Source organism: Oratosquilla oratoria, unplaced genomic scaffold (assembly GCF_046742065.1).
Source record: "Oratosquilla oratoria isolate Oo_2021 unplaced genomic scaffold, ASM4674206v1 SCAFFOLD78, whole genome shotgun sequence".
Lineage (NCBI taxonomy): Eukaryota > Metazoa > Arthropoda > Malacostraca > Stomatopoda > Squillidae > Oratosquilla > Oratosquilla oratoria.
Genome location: NW_027467742.1, coordinates 367,839 through 386,049, shown reverse-complemented (window position 1 = coordinate 386,049; position 18,211 = coordinate 367,839). Strand labels below are relative to the sequence as shown.

The window sequence follows — 18,211 nt, the reverse complement described above, 5'->3', positions numbered from 1 at the left end:
CTTGTAAATAATGTATACTCCTGGAGTATATCTTAATATCAGTTTCCATGGTGCACGAGACGATTTAGTAATGTTTCATTTTGATCTTAATCTGTTCATTCGTTACTTACAAGACTGATGGACTTGTGTAAAAAAAAAAAAAAAAAAAAAAAAATCAATAAAATAAAAATCTTACTCGGACTTTGTACTAATACTTTGTTTTCGACCTTCTTGACTTCTGTACCAGAAGTAGCGACCTCGGCGTCAAACCCCACCCAGTGACCACAACGACCCTCCTCCGTCCAACGACCCCGAACAACAACACCTACACCTTGCCTTCCTCGGTAACCATCAACTCGTACACCTCCCTGAGGAAGCTCACGACGCCCTTAACACCCCAAACCCACCCGACGCCCACGCCCACGCTGACAGCAGCCAGCAGGGACGGGAGCAGGGACACCTGCGCCGCCAGCAGGGACGGCAGCAGGGACACCTGCGTCGCCAGCAGGGACGGCAGCAGGGACACCTGCGTCGCCAGCAGGGACGGGAGCAGGGACACCTGTCAGTCTTCGAGTTCGCTCAGCAGATCCGAAGTCATCGTAGACCCTTCGGCGGCGGATCTTCACGAGCGTTTCAGGCAGTTGGAAGTAAGTCAACGGCGGAAGAGATCCCCGTGGTAGATCTGTAGGTAGATGAATTCCCCTTCGTAGATCTGTTGGTAGATGAGACAAACGGGGCTAAAAGTAGATGGCGTAGACGTAGAAGGGAGGTAGATGGGGTCCAAAGGACTGCTTCATTAAAAAAAAAAACATATGACGTCACATGGCGTAAGGAGAGGGTGCATGCGCACTCCGGACCCGAAATTCGACACACTGTGCGCATGACGTCATATGGACCAAGACGTCTGAAAAGAATCGCCTGGTGGCAAATGGAAGCAAATAGACGAGTTGAGGGAGTTACTGGAAGGGTTGATAGATAAGATGTAGACGTATCTGTAGGATGAGTAGATAGAGGTAGATTTGTTCATGTTTGCAGATTGATGAATTATTCCATCACTTAAAATGTTTCTTTTTATCATCAACGATCAAGAACCCGCGTCCTCGCAGCGGCCGATAACGGTCCGCGAGCTATTCTGTCTCTATTCTTTAACACTCGCCATCCTGCATCTCATTAACCCTTGATTTACTCGTCCTCAAAACCCTAACTCGTCCTCGATGTTCTAGATGTCCTCGAGGCTCTAGTTGTTCACGATGTTCTAGCTGTCCTCGAGGTTCTAGCTATCCTCGAGGTTCTAGTTGTCCTCGAATTTTTAGTTGTCCTCGAAGTTCTAGCTCATCCTTGATATGCTAGCTCGCCCATGAGGTCCTGGCTCGTCCTCGAGGTCTTGGTTCGTCCTCGAGGTCCTGGTTCGTCCTCGAGGTCCTGGATCGTCCTCGAGGTCCTGGATCGTCCTCGAATTCCTGGGTCATCTTCGAGGTTCCGCCTCGTCCTCGAGGTTTCCCATCGTCCTCGAGGTTCCGCCTCGTCCTCGAGGTTCCGCCTCGTCCTCGAGGTTCCGCCTCGTCCTCGAGGTTCCGCCTCGTCCTCGAGGTTCCGCCTCGTCCTCGAGGTTCCGCCTCGTCCTCGAAGTTTCCCATCATCCTCGAGGTGCACCCTCGTCCTCGAGGTTCTAGCTCGTCGAGACCCTGGCTCATCCTCGGGGTCCTGGCTCGTCTTCGAGGTTACTCATTTTCATACTACCTCTCGTCATGAAGGTTACTTACCCTCGACCTCCTCTTTCGTCCTCAGGTGGAACGCAGAAGAGTTCGACTGACGGCGGTGATCCACGAAGGCGTCTTCGCCAGAGTCTACCGCGGCTGGATTCAGAGAGACAGACCTGAGCAGGTTAGTTAGCTCCAACAACTGGTTTAAGTTCGTAGTCAAGCAACCGGGCCCTTTCTCGATCATTACCTATTATTGCGCAACATTTTGCTTTGTGCATTATTATTGATGGTGTAGGGATGGTACTGATGAGGCACAGGAGTTTGGTCTGTATATTTTATGTCTTCAGTGGATTGTGTCATTCTTTAGTACTATCCTTACATCGTCAATAATGTTGTGCAGTACGGAATATTGCGCAATATTATTGATCGCGCAGGGCCTGATGTAGGATCCCTTTCACACACACACACACACACACACACACACACACACACACACACACACACACACACACACACACACACACACACACACACACACACACGCCAAAGCATAGAGACACGGATAAAATATCTAAAGCTTGATTTAGTAATTACATTTAGATATTGATGCATTGATAGTCTACTTTGAAAAAATTATATATATATATATACATATATATACATATGTATATATATATATATAAATATATATATGTATATATATATTATATATATATATATATATATATAAAGCATGTGTTTACTCCCATGTAGCTGTAGATACTTGCAAATCGAAATAGTGTCATTTTCAGTTCAGATGATTTTCGCAGAGGTTTGTCTTAATAAAAAATAAATTATTTTAGTTATGGACATGACTATGTTGATGAAACACACACACACACACACACACACTCTTAGTACATCCCCTCATTTGTCATGATTTCAACAAATATACTCTCCTGAAGAGGGCTGCAATTGGCAGCCGAAATTTAGAAGTTAGCGTTCACATAAGTTTTTTGTTTCACTCCGACAGTGGGTTCTGTGTGTGATATTTATGTATGTACGTATGTATATACGAGTATGTATGTATATATGTATCTATGTATCATACACCGACCACCTTTTACGACCAAAACCTCTGCGAAGATAACCTGCAGCTCACCCAGTCATGCACGCGATCCCCGTCCCTCTAATAGCACCTGTCTGTGATTGCTAACACTCAGGACCAGCAGGTACTCATCAAGACTCTGACGGAGAACTGCCCCCACGAGCACGTGGTTGCCCTCTGCCACGACGGAACTCAGCTCTTCAACCTCTACCATAGGAACATCTTGACCATGGCCGCTATCTCATTCACGGACAATTCGCCACCTTATTTGATATTCCCGTATCACGGCTACAGCAATCTGAAGCTGTAAGTATATGTTAATTCATTCGTGTATCTATTTATTTGTCTACTTAAATACTTGTCTCATTGTCTATTTCGTCTAATTGTTTACTTGTGTGACCATGGCAGCCATATCGTTCACGGACAATTCGCCACCCTCTTTTTCTTCAGGTACCTTCAGGAACATCGAGGGGGACATCTAAGGGCGGCAGAGCTGGTGCAACTCGCCGTACAAGCCGCCCACGGACTTGCCTTTCTTCATGGGGCCAATATCCTTCATGCGGACTTAGCGGCCAGGAACTGTGTGTAAGTCCCCCCAGATAGATTACACTTAGTAACCATCTAAAGCCGCGTCCACAACGTGTGGCATTTTCACGTATCGTATCATCTTTGCCTACCACCTAGTGATACGATACGGTGCAATAGGGTATTGTACCCACTTGTTGCGTATCCGTATAAAGCAGGCGAATACGCAACAAGTGGGTGCAATATCCTGTTGTACCGTATCGTATCACTAGGTGGTACGCAAAGATGATACGATACGTGGAAATGCAACTAGTGTGGACCCGGCTTTAATTTTTTTTTTTTTTTTTTTTTTTTTTTTTTTTTTTTTTTTTTTTTTAGGGACAGAAAAGGTTCAGGCAACATAAGTGACTTTTGTATAAAATGAATTTGAATGAGACAAGTTTAGAATTACGAAGGAAATAGCCAAAACATAATTTACCAATAGAGTGGTCAACGAACGAGTTAGTTTTAGTAACCATGTAATGAGCGCAGAAACTATTGGTTGCTTGGGAAGGCTATATAGGTTTATGGATGAAAATGATAAATGGACATGGAACTACCTAGTGTGGGTCTGACTCTTAAGGTCTTCTGTCAACTATATGGGGTTTAGGAGACCTGTGCCCTTGGTTGAAAAGAATTGGTAGTAATAGTAAGTATTATTACTACCTTCACTCATAATACTACTACTAGTAATTCAATACTAAAATACTCGTGTATTACTACTACTACTACTTCTACTTGTGCTACTACTCCCTTACTATTACTCCTACTTCTACAACTACTGCCTTACTGTTACTACTACTATTACTACTAATAATTCTACCTGTACAATTGCCTTACTATTTCTACTATTAGTACTAATAATTCGACCTTTACTACTACTGCCTTACTATTACTACTACTGTTACTAGTACTATTATTTCTTTAATCCCCAGGGTTCTAATACTTCTACCTGCACTACTACTACCTGTACTACTGCTGTCTCGCCATTAATACTACTACTAGAACTAATACTAATATTACTACTATTTCCTTAATCTTTAGGGTGAGCGAGAAACTCCAGCTGAGGATAACCGATGCCGCGCTCTCGAGAGACCTCTTCCCCTCTGACTACGAGACCTCGTCGACCTCGTCCTCGACAGACGCCCCGAGGCCGATCAAGTGGATGGCGTACGAGGCCATCACGGACCGACTCTTCTCCACGGCCTCAGACGTGGTGAGTTGTTTTTCTTCCGGGGAGAGTTCTCTTGTGTGGCGACGCAGTCGCCGCATATATATGTGAATATGCCTATCTTTGCATATTTGGTGTAGGTTAACAGTTAGATCATAGGTTTGGGATTTATACAGTACTATTTGTGTGTTAAATGCATTATAACCCCTTTGGTTGGTGATTGTTTTTGGTTACGTGTGGTGGGCTAACCGGAGTTTCTTCTATTTTATTACAAAGTAATCTGGTTTGATATTAAACTATATATGGGCCCTGTGGGCAAAATACAGTAAAGTGCAGGGCCTTGACCTCGAGCACACCTGTGTCTGGCAGGCACATTGACCTAGCCAGGTTCTGGCTGGTAGGCTCTTGACCTGCCCGGTTCTCCTGCTTGGTTACATTATCGTCGGTTAATATAGGGGGTTAGTGGGTTGTCGTAAGTAAAGGCGTTAGTCTCGCTATTCTATACATTGGGGTCAGTTTTATATATGAGGGATAGTCATATAGTTGGTGGGTATAGTTAGGTATGTTATAATTATATATGTTAGCTTGTGGGTAATATAATAGGGATGGGTATAATAAAGGGGGTTTTAATGGGTTAGTCTGGTGACATTTGGCAGCAATATATTGTTTGTCTGATTTCTGCTGCGTTAAATGTATGTGGTAAGGTGGTTGTTCAGGGAAAGCAAGGTAAGCAAGAGGGGAGTCTCGCTGAATGCTCTGAGTGTTCTACCGTATGCCTGTGGATCACGTGGGTGGTAGGTGATGGTTAATAATGGTTACAGCATTCCAATGGATCTATTTAATATTAGTGAATGAGTCTTCACATGGTGTATGGTTTGCATTTATAATTATGTAGTTTGGTAGGTATAAAGAAATAGTTAATTATATGTCTGCCGACACTATGTACTTGTTTCGATAACTTTACGTTGGGTGGTGGTGTGATGTGTGTTGTATGTTTGAGTCAGATGTTTACGATTTGGAAATGTGGAGGTCAGCAAGATTGGAGGCAGTGCAAGAGGCCAGTACCTGTCGGTCACCTTGCATGCATATGGATCACGTGTCAGGCATGTGATATATCAAATTGGTTAGCAATGGTATATGGATACAATTACAACTTCTTCAACTACTACATTTACAAAGCCCTCTGCGAGGGGCACCGTCCTAGCCTCCTGATAGGGGGAGTCTGTGACGTTAAAGCATATCATCATCACAACTACTACAACTACATTCACTGCAAATACAAATATAACTAGTACAACTACTACAACCACAACTACTACAACCAGTATTACATCTACAAAAATATTACAACTACAATTAATACTAAAACTACAACTACTATAACTAAACTAAACACTATAACAACTACAACTACAATTACTGCAACAACTACAACATCTACAACTACTACAACTGCTACAACTATTACAGCTACTACAACTACTAGTACAACTATACAACTACTACAACCAATATTAGAACTACAACTATTACAACTACATCTACTATTACAGCTACAACTGGTACAAAGACTACAGCAAGTAAAACTACAATTATAACTACTACAATTACAACTAAAATAATTACATGTAAAACTGCTACTACAACTACATGTACAAATTTCACTATTACAACTACTACAATTACAACCAACTAAAATACAGTTAACTACAACTACAACTACAAATTTTACTACAACTAATACAACTACAAATATTACAACTACGATTACTACAACTACCACAACTGATAGAATTACAACTACTGCTGTAACTATAGACAGTACTACTAATACAACTACTAATACAACTGCAACTACTAATACAACTACAACTACAATTATCACAACTATAAATACTGGAACTACAATTTACAACTGGTACAACTACTACAACTACAACTACTACAACTACAACTGCTACAACTACACCTACAACAGAACTACATCTACAATTACAAATTCAACCACAACTACAACTACTACACCTACAATCACAACTAAACTACCACAATTACTACTAGAACTACTACAACTCCAACTAAAATGACTATAATTACAACTACAACTGCTACTATAAACACCAATATACTACTAATACTAGAACAACAACTATTTTTTTTTTTTTTTTTTTTTTTTTTTTTTTTTTTTTTTTTTTTTTTTAAATCGCGGACTCTTTCTCTTTCTCTCAGTGGTCCTATGGTGTTCTCCTGTGGGAGCTGACGACCTTAGCCCAGCAGCCCTACGTCGAGGTGGACGAGTGCGAGATGAGCGAGTACCTCCGAGACGGCTACAGACTCTCCCAGCCCCTGAACTGCCCTGACGATCTCTACAAGGTTATGGCGTTCTGTTGGGCCATCCACCCTCACGACCGGCCACACGCCAAACTTATCCTCGACTATCTGGCCGCTTTCCATCAACAACTCAACAGCTTTATATGATCGGGAGGAAAGCTGTCTGTCGCTAACAGACAGAGATGATCGTAACCTTGAAACTGGTGTTCTGGTGAGGTAGTTGAAGGTCGATTTCCTGACCGTCTGAACGCGTCGCCAGGATTTTTTTTTTTTTTTTTTTTTTTTTTTTTAGACTGCTTTATGTTGGGTTATCGTAGTCATTTTAGTCACGATTTGAAGAAGTTACCAAGATCATCTTCGTCTGTTAACAAAACCTCCATAAGAAAATAACCAAATAAAACTGAAACGACGGGAAAAAAGACTCAATATACACAAAATTGCTAACCGAAAGAAAAGAAAAAATCTAAAAGAAAAGAAGAAAAGAGGGACAAGCTAAATCTAGAGTGACGTATCGAACTAAATTGTCCAATCTGTCTTCAAATGAACTCCTGTTCAGATAATAACATGTGACGTCATTCATAAGTGAATTGGGATCAATATGAGATTCGATTCTTTAGTTCAAAGTGTTTTGAATTCTTTAATCAACACGAAAGAGATTAAAAAACTCCTTGGGAAGGACTTATAGTCTGTGCTCTTAATTGCCTCAACACGGTGGCGTCCCCTTATACAATCTTTTTCGACTAAAAATAATCTATCTAATTCAGTTTTCGAGTCAGCTTTGAGATGTCGTCTCAGTCTGCCCAAAGGCCGTTCAAATCAGACCCCTTTGATGAATAAAACCTCTTGTATTTAGAAAAGAAAAAAGAAAAAAGAAAAGACGTCGCCGTCTTGAAGGGGTTGACCCATTTCCGAAACTTGTCAATTTCATCCTCACGTCACTGTATGTCGTCAGATTCCAGCCAGTTTCGTCAATGAACGAAAACTAATGTTCTGCTCAAACATTGTTGTCATAGTGCAGACTGAACGTATAGATATTAAACAAAACGAAAAAAAAAGATTAAAGATGCTTGTATCAAGCACCACCCCCCACCCCCCCACCCCCTACTCGTCTAGTCATTCACAAAAGCCCAAACAAGAAAAAAAAAAAAAAAAAAAATCAGAGAGAAAATTAGACATATTGAGTCACTTAGCTCATTTTCCTATCTAGAATGAGCTGCCCTGTTCTTGTTTGGACTGTGGTCATCGTTCATTAACCTAGCTAGATTTTGTACATGTCAGGATTGCACTAGCTAGATCGGCCACCAGAGCCGTCAGGTCCCCCCAGCACTAGAAAAAAAAGAAGAAAATCATAAAAAACAACAAAAACAAAAGAAAACCTCGAATATATTTCATACTGCGTTTTTTGTAGATTACGTATGGTGAAAATGAATACATGTGGGAGAAATTCGCTAGTAACAGCGACATCAATCCGATAATTTTTATGATAGTCGCATGCAGGATTCGAACCCACTGCTTTCGGCCACCCGTAAGAACACCGTCACAGAGCCTTATTAGCACACTAGTGGGCTAAGGCTCTATGAAGGTGATCTTACGGGTGGGTTCGAATCCTGTATGCGACTGTCATAAGAATTATCGGATGAATAGTATAATGAAGCACAATCATATCAACGGTACTATGAACACCATACGCCACCTTCCACACCTCTCCTACTCCTCTGACATCACCATCATCATTTTTCATTTCACCATCAAATCATCATAACACACCATACCCACCCTCTACACTTCTCCCCCCCCGACAACACCATCACCATCACCACCACCATCACCAATATCATCATCATCAATCATCATCATCATCATCATCATCATCATCATCATCACCACCACCACTACCACCACCACATTTCACTTCACCATAAAATCATCACAACCTATTCATCACCACTATCACCAACTTATCATTATAAACACACTATTACCTGTTCACAATCTCATCATAAACATGTTCATCACCACTGAACAAGATGACGGATGTCTAAGTCATGAGCAAGTTACCTAAATTATGAACAATTCATTAGAAACATTCATTGGACTAAACAAAATTATCTGACGAGAACCAGAGTAAAAGACATGAAGTTCAACACAAACTTTAAAAAATAATCAAAATATTTTTCCTTAAATAATCCCTTTAACCTCGAAAGGTTTTACTCTGGTGAATAAAATCGGCTGCCGACAGGCCGAACCTACTTAGAATCCTAGAATCCCCTTCATAGATTTCTTACTTTAAATATCAGACTCAGTCCAGGGATCGAATGCCAGTCCACGGGGTGGCGTTCCCAATAAGGGGGATGAGTAGATATGGAGGCTTTGTCTGGGACACGAGTATATATATATATATATATATATATATATATATATATATATATATACACACAGTGGATGACAGCCGCTAGAAGGGCCAGGTAGGCAGGTTCGACTCCTGGTCACGGTGCAGAGATCCGGAAAGACATTCACTCTGAGCAAGTATCCCCCAACAGGCGCCGTCCTCCCGACCCTGACCAAGGAAGTTCATGACGCAAAACCGAACGAGCACAGTTGCCTACACTTCCGCCTTGAGTAAATGAGAGATGAAGATCTTGAAGACGAGTTGACTGATGAAAGATAGAGCTGAGGTACGGTCAACTGTGCATATATACATAGTCATAAGTTTCCTTCAAATCCATGAACATCGTCTCGTTAGTCCAACATGTTCACCTTAGGCCATCGTCACCAGCCACTTCACTAAAATCTCCATTAACACCACCAAGGTATCAACCTCTCCTCCAACTATTCCTCCACCGTTACAAACACAGACATAGAAGCTACAATTTCCTTTGATTTATCCTAAGCCCTCCCACTCTCTTCTATCCGAAAATATCTCCGGATAATGGGGAATAGTCTCCTCTGCTCCTGCTGCTGTGTCTTAAGTCTTCTCTGTTTTTTCTCTTGCCCTTGCTTCGTCCTTGCTTTGGGTTCGCCCAAATAACAATGTCGGCACGGTTGTTATATATGTTTATAAACAACTCTGGTAGACACCAGGCGATTTTATTCAGCTTTGAGTGTTTTATCAGGGCTTGGGGACTATTTAAATGCGTGTACGTGTGTGTGTGTGTGTGTGTGTGTGTGTGTGTGTGTGTGTGTGTGTGTGTGTGTGTGTGTGTGTGTGTGTGTGTGTGTGTGTGTGTGTGCGTGTGTGTGTACGTGTTTATGTACACGTTGGGAACTGAGAAACCCGCACATCAAGCTAAATATTTCTTGTGCAGTCATACCGTGCCGTCATGCCTACAAGTACTTCCTGTAAACACCACGCCAAGGCTTCGTAGCTACCATCTTCCCAGCTGTGTATATCTCCACCTTTCGACTGAAAAAAGAAATAATAACCTGTCAATGCCTCTTTCCGTGTGCAAAGTTACCCTTGTGTGCTATAGTTGTGAGAAAAGATCAAAAGAAATTATCACCAATTCATACCAAGGAACAACCATGTTCTCAGGAGGAGAGATGTAGACATAGTGACGTCATCATCAGATACTTTAAATCCTTTTTCTTTCCCTCATTTCTTATCCAAAATGTCCTAATATGTGATTAATGAACAGAAAGTGATGTGTATGTATATATATATAAACGAAATCAGTCTAATACTGGGTTATTTCGACTGTATGTAATAAAATGTAAATTATATCGACCTTCACTAAATGCCAGTTACAGGATGTCAAACATGATGACGTCACAAATGTGGTGACGTCACGTATGATGACGTCACATCCATGACGTCACACCCATGGCGTCACAAAATGTCAAATAATCGCAAATGTAAATAATTTGTTATTGCTTCTCAGTCCACTAATGTGTAGAACGTGTGATATATTTTGTTCATTGAATGTGAATATTTGTACAATATGTGTACTTTATTACTGTCACTATAAATAAATGTTTTTATACATAAAGCTTTTTCTTTTCTTTACATATTCCCTACACGCTTGATTACTAATCTCAAGATTCTTCATCTAAGAGCCTATGGGCATCTATAAATCCGGCAAAAGGCAGTGGCTCTGTAACATATAAGTGTGTTACTTGGACTGGGTGACGTAGGGAGAGAGTAAGGCGCAGTTTCGTTTATATACTTTATTCTAGTGAAGGTACGTGTGTCAGAGGCAGACGTGGCGTGGTCCCCAAAGTGGGGGAAGACCGACCACGAAGGTAGTATATATACACGGGACTGACCCGACGCCATGACCAAGCGCGACCTGATTGCGGTGACCTTTTCTGGCCTGTCAATACCAACGTCAGGTTCTAGTACCATCCAAGTCCAGATCGCATACCTCTGGGGTATATGCACACCACAACTGGACGCATCTCGAGTCCTAAGCTTGGACCGGAGACTTAGTACCGGCCTTTGGGGTCGCTCTCGAAATGTGTACGGTGGGGAGGGGCTGATATATATATATATATATATATATATATATATATATATATATATATATATATATATATATATATATATATATATATATATAATTTATCAGCTACAATACACTTTAATTTTAAGCCATCAACATCGAGATCCGAGGAGGCCAACATACAGATATTGAAACGTGCTACGGCCAAGGACTCGAACCTGGGCTAGCACGTGACAAGTGTTAGTGACTTAGCCCTGCTAGCCCAGGTTTGAGTCCTTGGCCGTATCACGTTTAAATTTTTGCATGTTGGCCTCCTCGGATCTCTCTCGATGTTGATGGCTTAGAGTGTATTGTGGTTGATAAAAATGTATATCTGCTCACTGGGATCCATTCAGTGTTATATATATATACATGTATGTATATATATATATATATATATATATATATATATATATATATATATATATATATATACGTCGCCCTGGCTGTTCAATCTTTATATGGATGGGATGGTGCGAGAGGTGAATGCAAGGGTAGTGGGTCAGGGGTTGGAGATGATTAAAGAAAATGGAGAAAAGTGGGAGGTGAGCCAGTTGTTGTTTGCTGACGACACTGCGCTTGTAGCAGGATCAGAGGAGGGATTGAGGAAGTTAGTGACAGAATTTGAGGTGTGTGAAAGAAGGAAGCTGAAGATAAATGTGGGTAAAAGTAAGGTGATGAGATGTACAAGGGGAGAGAGTGACAGCAGGCTGGAGGTGAGCATTAAGGGTGAAAGACTGGAGGAAGTGGATAGTTTTAGATACTTGGGTGCGAATGTGGCAGGAAAGGGAGGAGTGGGGGTGGAGGTAGAATGTAGATTGAGAGAAGCGAGTAAATGCCTTGGTGGATTGAAAAGTGTAATGAGAAATAGACATCTAGGAATGGATGCTAAGAGGAGGTTATATGAAGGAGTGATTGTGCCAACAGCATTGTACGGGGCAGAAACATGGAACATGAGAGAGGAAGAGAGAAGGAGTTTGAATGTGTTTGAGATGAAATGTCTGAGAAGTATGATAGGGGTTATTAGGCTAGATAGAGTGAGAAATGAGGAGGTGAGGAAGAGAACAGGGATGGAAAGGGAACTAGGAGATAGAGTTGATGAAAGAGTATTAGGATGGTTTGGACACATGGAAAGAATGAGTGAAGAAAGATTAGTAAAAGAGGTGTGGAAGGCAGAGGTAGAAGGAGTGAATATGAGGGAGCGTCCAAGGATAAGATGGATGGATGGGGTGAAAGGAGCATTACAAAAGAGAGGAATGTCTGTGGAGGAAGGACGGGAGAGGACAGAAGATAGGGGTGAATGGAGAGGGGTTGTGTATAGATGATGTGATGCATGAGGGGGAGTGAATGGGGGTGGGGGTGAGGAAATACGTATGAGAAAAAAAATTGACGCAGCCCGAAGGGATTTCTCCCCGTCTTCTCCTTTTCTGCATGAGGGGACGGAGAGGTGGGGTCGCCGAATTTATGAAGCGGCCTTGCTGTGGATGTGCTGTGTCTTTCGACACTGCTTCTGACCCAGGGCAGTGGACAGGATGCAGGGATGACCCGTCATCCAGGAGGTGCCAAGATAAGAGAGAGGGAGGAGGGTGGAGGGGAGAGGAATATATAGGAAATGGAATGGGTGGGAGTGGTTTCCATGCCTTTTTCTTTTTGGCTACCCCCCCATGTAGGGGGAAAAAGCCTTTGGTATATGTATGTATGTATGTATGTATGTATATACATATATATATATATATATATATATATATATATATATATATCGTCTCACACTAAGTGGGAGGAAATAAAATGAAGAAGAAGAATCCACGTCTTTCTCCCTCACCTCTTCCCCTCCCCTCTCCACTTCCCTTCTCCTCCTCACCTCTCCCCCTCCTCTCATCTCTCTCTTCTCTCCCTAGCCCTCTCCTCTAATCCTTTCCACCTCCCCTCTCCCTCCTTCTTTCCCCACTCCCCTTTTCCCCCTCTCCCTCCTTCCATTCTCCTTCCTTTCCCTCCCCATGCCTTCTCCCCTTCACCTTTCCCCCCTCACTTCTCCCCCTCCCCTCATATCTCCCTCCTCTCCCTATCCCTCTCCACTAATCATTTCCCCCTCCCTTCTCCCTCCTCTCCCCTCTTCCCCTTTCCCCTCTTCCCCTCTCCCTCCTTCTCCCTCACCTCTCTCCCCTCTTTTCTCCCCCTCTCCTCATCTCTCCCTCCTCTCGCCAGCCCTCTCCCCTACTACTTTTCCCCTCCCCTCTCCCTCCTCTCTCCCCTTCCCCTTTCCCCTCTCCACCTTCCCCTCTCCCACTTCTCCCCCTCCCTTCTCCACTTCCCTTCTCCCCCTCCCCTCTCCTCCTCTCCTCCCTACCTTATCTCCACCCTCTCTTCCCCCCCCTCACCTTTCCCTCTCCCCTCATCTCTCTCTTCTATCCAAGCTCTCTCCCGTAATCCTTTCCCCCTTCCCCTCTCTCTCCTTCCCCTCCCCTTCCATTTCCCCTCTTTCTCTCTCCCCTTCCCATTTCCCATCTTTCTCCTCTCCTCTCCCCCTCCCTGTTCCCCTCTCCTTCACCTTCTTCCCCTCTTCCTCCCTTCTTTCCCTCCCTTCTCCCCCTCCCCCTCCCTTTTTCCTCTCCTCTTCCCCTCATCCCTCTTTTCTCTCTCTAGCACTCTCTCCCCCTCCCCTCTCCCCCTCCTCTCTCCCCCTCCCTTCTCCCCCTCCCCTCTCTACGCAGCCCTCTCCTCCACTCCTCTCCCCTCCCACTTTCCTCTCCACCGCTCCCCTCTCCCTTCCCTTCTCCCTTTCCCTCCTTCTCCCGTTCCCTCTCCCCCTCCCCTTTCCCCCTTTCCTCTCCCTCTCCTCTCATCCCCTCCCCTTTTCCCCTTTCCTCTCCCTCTCCTTTCATCCCTCCCTTCTCTCCCCAGCCCTTTCCCCTCACTCCTTTCCCCCTTTCCTTTCCCCTTCCCCTCATTCCCCCTCTTCTCTCCCCAGCTCTCTCACCCACTCCTTTTCCCTCTCCCATCTCCCTCCTCTCCCCCTCCCCTCCCCTCTCCCTCTCCTCCTTCCCTCTCCGCAGCCCTTCGCCCACTCCTTTCCCCTCTCCCCTCTCCCTCCTTCTCTCTCCCCTCCCCTCTCTCCCTCCTCCCCTCTCCCCAGCCCTCTAGCCCACTCCTTTCTCCTCTCCCCTCTCCCTCCTTCTCTCTCCCCTCCCCCTCCCCGCTATCCTCTCCCCTCCCCTCTCCCTCTCCTCCTTCCCTCTCCCCAGCCCTCTAGCCCACTCCTTTCCCCTCTTCCATCTCCCTCCTCCTCTCCTCCTCCCCTCCCATCTCCCCCTCCTCCTTCTCTCTCCCCAGCCCTCTAGCTCACTCCTTTCTCCTCTCCCCTCTCCCTCCTTCTCTCTCCCCTCCCCCTCCCCGCTATCCTCTCCCCTCGTCTCCCTCTCCTCCTCCCCTCTCCCCAGCCCTCTAGCCCACTCCTTTCCCCTCTTCCATCTCCCTTCTCCTCTCCTCCTCCCCTCCTATCTCCCCCTCCTCCTTCTCTCTCCCCATCCCTCTAGCCCACTCCTTTCCCCTCTCCCCTCTCCCTCCTCCTCTCTCCCCTCCCCCTCCCCTTGTCATTCGACCAGAACAAGACACAGATCGCCCCGCCCATAACTTCTTAGCTCATCCAAACATATGAAACATGAAAGATGTGGAGCCTTCTGATTGGCTGTCCAGGGGGAGGAGAGTCGCTCGCTGATTGGCCTGAGGAGAGTCAACATTTGACTTATATATAAATGCCAGTGAGGCATCACATCCCTTTCCGATAGTCTCAGCTTTTCTTCTTCTTTTTTTTCTTCTTCTTCTTTTTGTCGGCTTCGGTATGGTGTAAAAGGTCACAGCAAGTAAAAAGGCAAATGGACGATATGAAAAGACATATCTTAATCACGTGGTGAACGAAAGACAGAAGGAAACGATAACAGTAATGAAGAATTCAGCAGAAGATAATTATAGAAAGCTCGTTTCGGCTCAGTGTAACGGATTGGGTAATGGTAATATAAATTACTTGGATTTAATACCCTTTTTCTTACCTTTGAGAAGCTGATGAATATTAGTAATAATTTGACAATGTGACTGGTGAATAATTCACTTTGCACAGTATTTTTGTTTTACACTGTTTCATTCTCCTTTCTCTCTCTCTCTCTCTCTCTCTCTCTCTCTCTCTCTCTCTCTCTCTCTCTTTACGTTATTTGAGAGTTGTAACGTCTGTTCTTGAAATAAGAAATAAATATGAATCTACACGTATACATATGCTTGCCGCATCCTTTGTTTTCTTTTGTTGATGTGTGTACATAAAAATATTGTAATCTCTATTTTCTGTATTTTGTCTGAAGATGCAATACACGAAAGATCTTACAGTTTACTGTTTTATTTTTCTCCAGTGGTTTTCCTTGCATATATATATATATACAAAGGCCTCTTCCTCTCTCTCTCTCTCTCTCTCTCTCTGTTTTTTTTTTTTTTTTTTTTTTTTTTTTTTTTTTTTTTTTTTTTTTTTTTTTTTTTTACAAAGTATGATAAGGACGTTTGTGATACCATACTCAAAGTAGCAACCAATCCAAACCCAGATCATCAAGCTCCCGAAGATGATCCTTCCCACTGTAGTCGAGAGGCCAAACGCAGAGTATGGGATCCAATATATTTGACGTTTCGCTAAGCAGGGCTTCTTCAGAAAAAAAAATTCTGAAAAAGCCCTGCTGGGCGAAACGTCAAATATATTGGATCCCATACTCTGCGTTTGTCCTCTTTCCTACAGTGCTGTTGCCCTTACTCATGATCCTTCCCAAGTTAGCAACGGGCAGAGAAAGTAAATAAAGTTAACAAAATAGTGGGACTAATCAGAAGGATGTTTGTTACATTGGATCCTCTTACTCCTCTAGCTGTAGACCCACATGATCCTTGATCCTGCTTAAGCCAAACGTCTCCAATGTAGTCTATCCTATACCAGCTCTCACCATTCCCATGAGCTCTAAATTGTTCTTAATACTGTCTGTCTTACCGTGGACTTCCGTATGGTCTTCTTCCTTCAGGCACGAGTAAAAATAGACGAAAACAAAATCGAAAACATGCCCTTCGATGTTCATAAGCTCTAATCAGTGGTTCTTAACCCCTGGGTCGCGACCCAAATTTGGGTCGCCAAGCCATTTTATTGGGTCGCTAAGGGTTTGCAGAAAATAATTATTTTCCCACTACAAATATATTATAATTACATACTGTAATAATTAAAATACATGATGCCTAGTTTTAGGATTCTAAGCAGACCATGATTAAATAAAAACTCCAAAGCAGAAAATTTATTTGAAGTGTTTTGAAATTTCAATGTAAAACCGACAATATCTATGTAGGCTTGGGTCGCGATGCTTGATTTGTGCAAAATTTTGGGTCGCTGCCAAAAAAGGTTAAGAACCACTGCTCTAAGTAGCTCTTGGCACTGTCCATCCACCTCTTACGTGGTATTCCGAGGGGCCTTCTTCCGAGGAGTCTTCTTCCGAGGAGTCTTCTTCCGAGGAGTCTTCTTCCGAGGAGTCTTCTTCCGAGGAGTCTTCTTCCGAGGAGTCTTCTTCCGAGGAGTCTTCTTCCGAGGAGTCTTCTTCCGAGGAGTCTTCTTCCGAGGAGTCTTCTTCCGAGGGGTCTTCTTCCGAGGAGTCTTCTTCCGAGGGGTCTTCTTCCGAGGGGTCTTCTTCCGAGGGGTCTTCTTCCGAGGAGTCTTCTTCCGAGGAGTCTTCTTCCGAGGGGTCTTCTTCCGAGGAGTCTTCTTCCGAGGGGTCTTCTTCCGAGGAGTCTTCTTCCGAGGGGTCTTCTTCCGAGGGGTCTTCTTCCGAGGAGTCTTCTTCCGAGGAGTCTTCTTCCGAGGGGCCTTCTTCCGAGGAGTCTTTCTTCCGAGGAGTCTTCTTCCGAGGGGTCTTCTTCCGAGGAGTCTTCTTCCGAGGGGTCTTCTTCCGAGGATTCTTCTTACGAGGAGTCTTCTTCCGAGGGGTCTTCTTCCGAGGAGTCTTTCTTCCGAGGAGTCTTCTTCCGAGGAGTCTTCTTCCGAGGAGTCTTCTTCCGAGGGGTCTTCTTCCGAGGAGTCTTCTTCCGAGGAGTCTTCTTCCGAGGGGTCTTCTTCCGAGGAGTCTTCTTCCGAGGAGTCTTCTTCCGAGGGGTCTTCTTCCGAGGGGTCTTCTTCCGAGGGGTCTTCTTCCGAGGGGTCTTCTTCCGAAGGAGTCTTCCTCTCTTCACCTGGATCTCATCCTCCTTCCTGAGAGCAAGACCCACCCATTAGAGTCCTTTTGGTCTGATAAACTTTCTGATCGGCGATAGGAATGACAAGAGCCTCAGTTTTCTGTTGTGGCACTTTCTCCATTCACGACTAATTGCGTCTCTCATAGGTCCTAAAATGAGTCACAGTTTTCAGTTTTCGATTACAGATAACATTCAGTTTCTTTTTGTTACCATCCAGGTTTCACAGACGTTTGTTGCAATTGGTCGTATGCTGGTTGTGTATGCTTGGATCTTGGTATGCCTTTATATATATATGCATATATATATATATATATATTATATATATATATATGTATGTGTGTGTGTGTGTGTGTGTGTGATATTTGGAAATAAACTCTCCTACTGGGATTCGAACCCTCGCCTGAGCGCCTTGCTTCGTAGAAAGCGAAGACCGTATCGCATTTTCAAGGGTCGTGGTGACGTGAAGGAACGGTCTTCGCCTTCTACGAAGCAAGCCGCTCAGGCGAGGGTTCGAATCCCAGTAGGAGAGTTTATTTCCATATTATATTATATATATATATATATATATATATATATATATATATATATATACGTAAAGATTGACAAAATATGGAGGCAAGGTGGTAAATGGAACGTTTAAAAGCTGGAGTATGGAGTCCCA

The 18,211-nt window shown here is 43.8% G+C and overlaps 1 protein-coding gene and 1 pseudogene across 3 annotated transcripts in view; one reads left to right on the top strand and one right to left on the bottom strand.

Moving 5' to 3' along the window:
• LOC143024000 (tyrosine-protein kinase RYK-like) overlaps positions 1-9,564 on the top strand; it is an 11,271-nt gene extending 1,707 nt beyond the window's left edge. Inside the window, exons 3-8 of one of the 3 annotated variants that reach the window (XM_076182690.1) lie at positions 227-626; positions 1,768-1,863; positions 2,894-3,075; positions 3,220-3,354; positions 4,378-4,549; positions 6,734-9,564. In XM_076182690.1, the coding sequence (XP_076038805.1) occupies positions 227-626; positions 1,768-1,863; positions 2,894-3,075; positions 3,220-3,354; positions 4,378-4,549; positions 6,734-6,982 (1,234 nt within the window). In that variant the 3' untranslated portion in view covers positions 6,983-9,564. Of the gene's footprint in view, positions 1-226; positions 627-1,767; positions 1,864-2,884; positions 3,076-3,219; positions 3,355-4,377; positions 4,550-6,733 lie in introns of all 3 variants that reach the window. The other 2 variants (XM_076182688.1, XM_076182689.1) reach the window with 2 other exon arrangements.
• A 7,178-nt stretch (positions 9,565-16,742) lies between these two features.
• Positions 16,743-17,671, bottom strand: LOC143023997 (uncharacterized; annotated as a pseudogene).
• Between the last annotated feature and the right edge of the window lie 540 nt (positions 17,672-18,211).